Below are 8402 nucleotides of genomic sequence, written 5' to 3' on the forward strand. Positions count from 1 at the left end.
AAACAAAGCAGGAGGGAGGGAATGACAAGGCGGAGTGGGAGAGCAGCATGGCACGACTTGGCCGGTCTGTTTTCCCACTTGTTCATTTCACTCCTCCCTCCTTATCTCGGTCCCCTTCCCCTCCCATCCCTCTGCCCTCCCCATTCAGCTTACGTACCCTCTCTCCTCTCTTCGCCTCCCCTTTCCACCTCACCCTCTCCACTTCCCACCATCCACATCACCCCTCCCTCCCTCCCTCCATTTCCCCAGGAGTCGTCCGGTTATGGAACTGCATCTAGAGTTAAATTTCCAGCCGGCGCAGATCCCGTGGCCAGAACCGGACTGTGAGATGGGGAGAACTGACAGAACGCCTAGCCTCACCGGCCACCTCTGCTTCCTGCTCAGCCCCAGCTCCCGCCCACCCCCAGGTGAGTTGGGTGTCGCGACCGTTCACAGATCAGGGGCCCGGTCAGGCTTCAGGATGGAGATAATTTCAGGGAGGTGCATGTCAGGGTCAGCTCGGGTCATGTAATCAGTGATCGGATCAGGAGTCACGTTAGGGGTCGGATTTGGTGTCATGTTTGGTCAAGCGTCAAGGGTTGGAACAGGACTCGGGTCAGCAGTCAGCTCAGCCAGGTCAGTAATTGTCCAAGAGTCAGATTCGGGGCCAGGGTTTTGTTCAGCAATTGGGACGTTTGTCAGCTCGGGAGAGACAGGTCAGTGATCGGGTCAGGGCCCGAATGAATGGTCAGCGGTTCGGACAGCTCATCACAGGGTCATGTCCGGGGATGTCAGCGATCAGTGGTCAGCTCATCACAGGGTCATGTCCGGGGATGTCAGCGATCAGTGGTCAGCTCAGGGGACAGGTCAGCGATCGTGTGTGGGGTCCGATCTGTGGTCTGTCTCTGTCCTGCCCCTCTGACCCGTTTCTGCTCTCCCCACCTACCCAGATCCACTGAACGTCACACTGGAGTTCACGGCAGAGCTCGATCCCGGGAAGCAGCAGAACCGGCTGTGGTTCTCAGCGTCAGGGAAGAAGGCCGTGCAGCAGCTGGCTCTCACCCAACGGCGCAAATGCATCCCGCTGAACATCTCCGTGCAGGTAACACAGACCGTCCCCAGCACCTGTTCCGTTGCGCTGCACTGAGAGCCCAGTGCAGGGCTCCCTGAGTGTTATACGGCACCGGGAGCCCCATTCAGAATTCTCCCATAAGGTCACACAGGCCGGAATGTTCATCTACCGTAGGAACACAGCGAACACTGTTCGGGGTTCTCCTCGGGTTCGATTGAACAAGGGGGCCCGTGCAGGAGTCTCTCCGATTATACCAAACTGGAGTCCCCTATCAGAGTTTCAGCTCCCGTTAGACCACACCAGGAAGACTATAAGGGATTGTTCAGGATTACTCTTCCGTTAGGCCACACAAGAATCGTCGTTACCGTCTTGTAACAGCACACCGGGTCACCGTTTGTGGCTCCCTCCCGTTAGAATACATCGCGAAGCCATGTCAGGGTTCTCCTCCAGTAACACCGCACTGGAATTGCCGTTTGGGATTCTCCTATCATTGGAACACACTGGCAGCACCTTTCAGGGCTCTCCTCTCATTAGAATGCACTTGGGTTCCTGTTCACGGTTTCCCTACCGTTAGAACAGCCTGGGAGATCTGTGAATGGGACACTTCCTCCCTCTTTTTGTCCCTCACTCCTTTTCTTTCTCTTCAGGACTGCATGGAAGATTTCCTCAACCCTGTGAAGTTTCTGCTAGAATACTGCATACAGGACGATGCCGGGGCTGGGCCGCCCCGCGTCCAGCCGGCCTTCCGACATAAGTGCGTCCAGGGCCTTTCTTGGATGGTAGGTCTTATCTGGGGTGGGCTGCTAGTCAGCATTGAAGGTTATGGGAGTGGGGTGGTGAAGAAGGAGTTGCGAATGCTGACTTTCTTCGGTCAGGAGACCGAGTACCAGAGTTGGGACGTTGAGTACAAGACGCTAATGAGGCCGCACGTGGAATACTGTGCTCAGTACTGGTCGCCCTGCTGTAGAGAGGATGCAATTAAGCTGGACAGAATGCAGAGGAAATATACGAGGATGTTGGCGGCACTCGAGGCACTGAGTTACAGAGACAGACTGGGCAGGTTGGGACTTTAGTTATCGGAGTGTAGGAGACTGATGGGAGACCTCACAGAGATGTCTAGGCCCATGAGGGGAACAGATAGAGTGAATGTGCATAGACATTTTCCCAAGGGGTGGGAAATCAAGAACTAAAGGACATGTTTAATATCAGAGGAAGGAGATTTAACAGGAACCCCATAGGCAAGTTTTTAACCCAAAGGGTGATCAGTTTATGGAACGAGCTGCCGGAGAAAGTGGTTAAATCAGATTTAGTAAGAACATTTTAAAAACACTCGGACAGGGACGTGGATAGGAAAGGTTTAGAGCGATATCGGTTAAACGAGGGCAACTAGAACCAGATTAGATGGGAATCTGGCTCGATGTCGTCTACTTGGACCGAAGTGCTTGTTGTCATGCGGTTGAATCGATGAAAAGGGATAAATTCCGTGACAGAGAGATCTGTCTCCCGGATAGATGTGACTGGTCCGGAGTCAGAAGAAATGGGGCAGGCAACACACACAGAATGCTCGAGGAACTTAGCAGGCCGGGCGGAATCTATGGAAGTACTGGGTTCTGATGAAGGGTCTCTGCCCGAAACGTCGACTGCACTCTTTTCCATTGATGCTGCCTGAAGTGCTGAGTTCCTCCAGAATTTTGAGTGTGTTGCTTTGATTTCTGGCACCTGTAGATTTTCTCTTCTTTGAGGTAGGAGACGGGAACGTTTGAACAAGGAGACTTGGGGAGATAGGTGGGAGATGCGAACGGGGAAGTCGGGGACTGATTCATCTCTCCCTCCGGAGTTCTGTCCCAGGAAATAAAACGTTCTCCGTTTAAACTCATAGATCCCGTTCAATATCACCTGCAGAGGTGCGCACAGTTGCGTCACGGATTAACACCTCGCTGCTGACTTACCAAGGTAGACAGTCAGTGCGGTAGAACAAGGGGTTCTGAGAACACAGGACCATAATTAATTGAAAGTGGCGTCACAGGTAGATGGGTGTAAAGACACATTAGCCTTCATAAATCGAAGTTCTGGTCCAGGAGATGGGATGTTGTGTTCAAGTTGTATAAGACGTTGGTGAGGCTTAATCTAGAGTGTTGTGTGCAGTTTTGGTCACCTACCTACGGAAAAGATGGAAGTAAGTTTGAAGGCGTGCAGAGAACATTTACAAGGGTGCTGCCGGGTCCGGAGGACCTGAGCTACGTGGAAAGATTGATTGTTAGGACTCTATTCCTAGGAACGCAGAAGATCCAGCTCTGAGGGGAAATTTGATGGAGATATATAAAATTATATAAAATTATGAAGGATATAGATAGGGTAAGTGCAAGCAGGCTTTGCTTTCACTGAGGTTGGGTGGAACTACAACTCGAGATCACGAGTTCAGCGTGAAAAGTGAAAAGTTTCAGGGGAACATGAGGAGAAGCCTCTTCACGCAGAGGGTTGTGAGACTGTGTAGCGAGCTGCCTGCACAAGTGGAGCATGCGAGCTCGGCTTCAATGATTAAGAGAAGTTTGATTAGCAGGTGCTTGGCAGGGTTATGGAGAGTTATAATCCAGGAGCAGGCTGATGGGAGCAGACAGCTGAAATAGCTTGGCACGGACTAGATGGGCCTAAGAACTTATTTCTGTGCTGTCTCTATGAAGGTAGTGCTGTGAATGTGGTATATATGTATTTTAGTATGGCGTTTGGTAAGTTTCCCCATGCCTGGCTCATTCACAAAGCCGTGAGTCACGCCATCCAGGGAAGGAAAGCTGGCTGCGTGGATTCGGAAACTCCTCGCCCTCAGAAGGCGGAGGTGGTGGCAGATGGAGCGAATTCTGCCTGGAACTCGGTGGCCAGTGGTGTTCCACAGGGATCTGCTCTGGGAATCCTGCACTACGTGATGTTGATTGAGGGAGTGGAAATGTCGAGGGAGTATCAGGTGTAAGTCGTTACAGAGTGGTGGGTGCGTTGAACTCTCTGTCGGGGATGGCACTCGATACATACTCGGACATTTAAGAAACTCTTAGATAGGCGCATGGATAGACACACGTTAATGGCCGAATGGCCTGTACTGTGATGTAATTTCCTCTGTTTTATGTACATGCCTTAACTACTTCCTCTAGCAGCTAGTTCCAAATGGACCTCCAACTGGGTGAAACTGTTGCCCCTCCGGTTCCTATTAAGTCTCTCTTTCTTTTCACCTTAAACCTGCGCCCCTTTGGTTCTCAGTACCCCAGCCCTGGGGGGAAAGACGGTGCACACTCACTCCAGACAGAAAAGTCCCAATATGTCCAACTCTCTCTATAACCCAGTCCTTCAAGTCCCGGCAACATTCTCGTAAATATTCTCTGCACCCTAACGGCATCTCTCCAGGAGCAGGGCGAGCACCACTGAACACAATACTCCAAGCACGATCCCGCCCATTCTCGTAAATATTCTCTGCACCCTAACGGCATCTCTCCAGGAGCAGGGCGAGCACCACTGAACACAATACTCCAAGCACGATCCCGCCCATTCTCGTAAATATTCTCTGCACCCTAACGGCATCTCTCCAGGAGCAGGGCGAGCACCACTGAACACAATACTCCAAGCACGATCCCGCCCATTCTCGTAAATATTCTCTGCACCCTAACGGCATCTCTCCAGGAGCAGGGCGAGCACCACTGAACACAATACTCCAAGCACGATCCCGCCCATTCTCGTAAATATTCTCTGCACCCTAATGGCATCTCTCCAGGAGCAGGGCGAGCACCACTGAACACAATACTCCAAGCACGATCCCGCCCATTCTCGTAAATATTCTCTGCACCCTAACGGCATCTCTCCAGGAGCAGGGCGAGCACCACTGAACACAATACTCCAAGCACGATCCCGAGTAGCATTCCAACTCCTGTAATCAGTCCCCCCGACTGACGAAGGTTAATGTCCCAAATGCCTTCTTCATCACCCTGTAAACGCTCTGTACGTGGTTTGCCGAAAGATGCCAGTTTCAGGTATCTGTACCCCCGGGTCCCTCTGTTCCGTAACATTCCCCAGGGTCCTATCGTCCTCTGTGAAAGCCCTCCCCGGTCTGTCATCCCGGAATGCAATACCTCGCGTACATCTAAATGAAATTCCACTTTCCGTTGTTCAGCCCAATAACCCAAGGAGAGCTGGTAATGGCGAGGGTGTCTGTAGGCAGTGGGAGGGGATTCGGTGGGTGAGGGAGACGGTGATGGTGGAGGGTGTCTGTGGGCGGAGGGAGGGGATTCGGTGGGTGGGGGAGACGGTGATGGCAGAGGGTGTCTGTGGGCGGTAGGAGGGGATTCGGGGGCTGGGGATGGGGGAGTCGGTGATGTGGAGAGTGGCCATGGACTGTGAGAAAGGACTTGGCGGGTGGGCGGGGGACAGTCGATGCTGGTCGGGGGAGTCCGCGTTCAAGAGGACGGGATTTGGTGGGTTGGGAAGGAAGAATCAAAGTCGGGAAAGAATGTCCGCGGACAGTGGGTGTGGATGCGGTAAATTGGGGCAGAGTCAGCGAGAATGTCTGTGATCTGTTGGCGAGTATTCATTGGATGGCTGAAGGATCGGTGACGGGTGAAGAGGATGGGGTCTGTGGATGGGGTACTTTCTATCTCCAGCCAACCTGCACCCCTTCTCCCCAAAGGACAGTAACCAAGTGGAATATCAGGTGATTAACTGTACTGTCGATCAGCTCAGCGACCGGGCAGCTCCGACCCTCGTTCTCAGAGGGCAACTCGACATCAATGGTCGGAACAAGGTAAAGCGGGAGAGGGTTGGGGAGGGTAGTGACTACTACAGGGATCAACGGGGGTGTAGCTCCTGAGCGAGTGGTAATTTCCAGTATCTTCAAGCCGCCCGAACCTCACAAACCTATAGCTCTCCCAACACAACCCTGACAGAAGGTGAACTGGATATTCTACACGGCGTCTGCAGTGCGTATGGACTACACCCAGCCTCCCTCCCCACCACCAAGGAAGTGGAGAGCGGGAGTGTCCTATGGCGGGTGTTGTGCGCATGGAAGTGGGGAGATCTCCAACACACCCCTGGCCTGTAGCGGTTGGGCTGAGTGAGTCCTGTTTCCAGATCGGGGAGGCAAGGACACACCCTGACAAGGAATCACTCCCCAACTCCTGTTTCACTTCCAGGACAAGATGAGGAAGTATGAGCTGCGTACTTCGGGAATCATGGACTTTGACAGGCGGAGGTACTACCAAGGCGAGGAGGGAGCCGAGGGAGAGACCCTGCTCCGAGCGCACGTGGGTACAATACCAGGGCAGGATCAGCTGTCGGCACCCACCGCCTCCCAATCTCGGGGATCCCACGACCATCCCCTATATCCCTCCCAATTTTCGTGCCTCCCTCCTTTTCCTACACTACTTCCCGTACGAGTGACCCGTTCCTTCTCCATCATTCCTCCTCGGCTCAGTTAACATCTTTGTCGGCTACACGCATCCCGGTCTCCCAGCCCTCTACATCCTCTACATTGATCTCTCCACTACACCCCTCTCCGACTCTGATCCCTTTCCTCCCTTTCACCCGTTCCGATCCCCGTGAGACGCCACCGCCACCGCCCCTGCACGCTCTCCGACTCCATGAACGGCTCCCGCCCTTTCCCCTTATGATCTGTGATGACTCCAGGAGCACTGACACCGTATTCATATGGACTGTCAATTCTCCTGTCCTTTCAGATTGTGACTGTTATTGAACCTCTGGTCGAAGTGGATTCTTTGCCGTACATCGTCGGAGGAACGGCTGGTGGATTCGTAATTCTGCTCCTGGTTGGGATCGTTTTCTACAAGGTCTCCTATTAGCCGCAATTTTGCTGTGAATTTCACCTGCTTTCCGAGGGTCGCCACTCAGCCCAGCGCGCTGTGTATACCTACGGACGTTAATCCAGCTCCCTTACACCATTCCTCGGTGGTCCCTCTCCCCAGCGTCGTTTATCACTGACTATATCTCCACTGACATTATTCCAACTTGCCCACATCGTCCTACTCTGATCCCTCTTTCCAGCGCCATGTTGATGACTCTATCCCCATCGAGGTTAATCTATCACCCACACACCATCCCTCAGACCGCTCTCCTCCAGCGCCATGTTGAAGACTCTATCCCCATCGATGTTAATCCAGCACCTACACACCACCCCTCAGACCGCTCTCCTCCAGCGCCATGTTGAAGACTCTATCCCCATCGATGTTAATCTATCACCCACACACCATCCCTCAGACCGCTCTCCTCCAGCGCCATTTCGCTGATTTTAGCTAGCCGCATTGATATTAAACCAGCTCCCTCACACCGTCCCTCTCCACAGCGCCGTAACGCTGACTACATCCCCCTGATGTTAATCCATCTCTCTCACTAAACCCCCACCCCAGCGCACCACACTGAAGTTAATGGAGCTGTTTATTTGTCTTCGTTAGGTTGGATTTTTTAAACGCAAGTACAGGGACATCATGAAAGACGGATGTCAGGATAATCAATGCAACGAGCCCCTGAACCAACCGGCCCCTCCACCGACGGAAACATGAATTGCCACTTACTTTCCAATTCTCTCAATTCCTTCTCGCTGAAGCCTTTTGGATTCAGATCCCCCGGCGTCGCTGGTAATATCATGATCACTCTTCCTCACGGCAATGGAACAACTATCTCAATCGGAGAAAATTGGATGGGCAGATACGGGTCCTGGTTCCTTCCCGGAATGCCTACTCTACCACTTGGTGGGTATTGTGCGATTTCTGATGTTACTTTCTGAGATGGGACTTCGTTCAGTTCGGTTGCCGCTCGGTGAGGAGTCTCTGTATTCATTCCCCGTGAAATGGGTGGGATTCCTCCGGGTGCTCCGGTTCCCTCCCACGATCCAAAGACGTACCACGTGGGCTAATTGGGTATTGTAAATTGCGCCCCCCTTCCGTGATTAGGATGGCGCTAATCGGGCTGGGGCAGCATATTTGGAAGAGATGGAAAGACATTGTATTACTGAATGAATAATTAAATAAACGGATGAATGCCTGTGCTGAGTTCATCGCCAGCTGTGCGAATACACGTCTGCACAAGCACAAAAAAAATTCTTGCAGTAGCATCAGATTCACAACATTCACGAGAAAGAACAATAAATTAAGCATTATTTTACAAGAAAACACATCTAGAAGGAAAATTAATGCCAATTGTAGTGCAGGGTTGTCACGGTGTTTTGGATTTGAGCAAGTGACTGGAGATATATCGGTCGTTTCATGAACCGAACGGTTGAAGGGAAGTAACTGTTCCTGAACCTGGTGGTGTGGGACTTCAGGCTTCTGTACCTCCCGCCCGATGGGTGCTGCGAGAAAGT

At 52.4% G+C, this 8402-nt stretch overlaps 1 protein-coding gene across 1 annotated transcript; it reads left to right on the top strand.

The window, feature by feature from the left end:
- Positions 1–262: 262 nt before the first annotated feature.
- Positions 263–8101, top strand: LOC132382721 (uncharacterized). Its single transcript, XM_059953172.1, has 7 exons — positions 263–407; positions 930–1081; positions 1699–1830; positions 5718–5831; positions 6220–6330; positions 6763–6873; positions 7495–8101. Exons 1-7 carry the CDS (start codon positions 263–265, stop codon positions 7600–7602), a joined length of 873 nt encoding a protein of 290 aa, XP_059809155.1. The 3' UTR covers positions 7603–8101.
- The last annotated feature ends 301 nt before the right edge of the window (positions 8102–8402 follow it).

Source organism: Hypanus sabinus, chromosome 29 (genome assembly GCF_030144855.1).
Source record: "Hypanus sabinus isolate sHypSab1 chromosome 29, sHypSab1.hap1, whole genome shotgun sequence".
NCBI classification, from domain to species: Eukaryota; Metazoa; Chordata; class Chondrichthyes; order Myliobatiformes; family Dasyatidae; genus Hypanus; species Hypanus sabinus.

Coding starts and splice junctions, on each gene's coding strand:
- LOC132382721 (XM_059953172.1), top strand. CDS start 263: ATGGAACTGCATCTAGAGTTAAATTTCCAGCCGGCGCAGATCCCGTGG. Junction 408..929: donor CAGCTCCCGCCCACCCCCAG/GTGAGTTGGGTG, acceptor CCACCTACCCAG/ATCCACTGAACGTCACACTG. Junction 6,874..7,494: donor TTGGGATCGTTTTCTACAAG/GTCTCCTATTAG, acceptor TGTCTTCGTTAG/GTTGGATTTTTTAAACGCAA.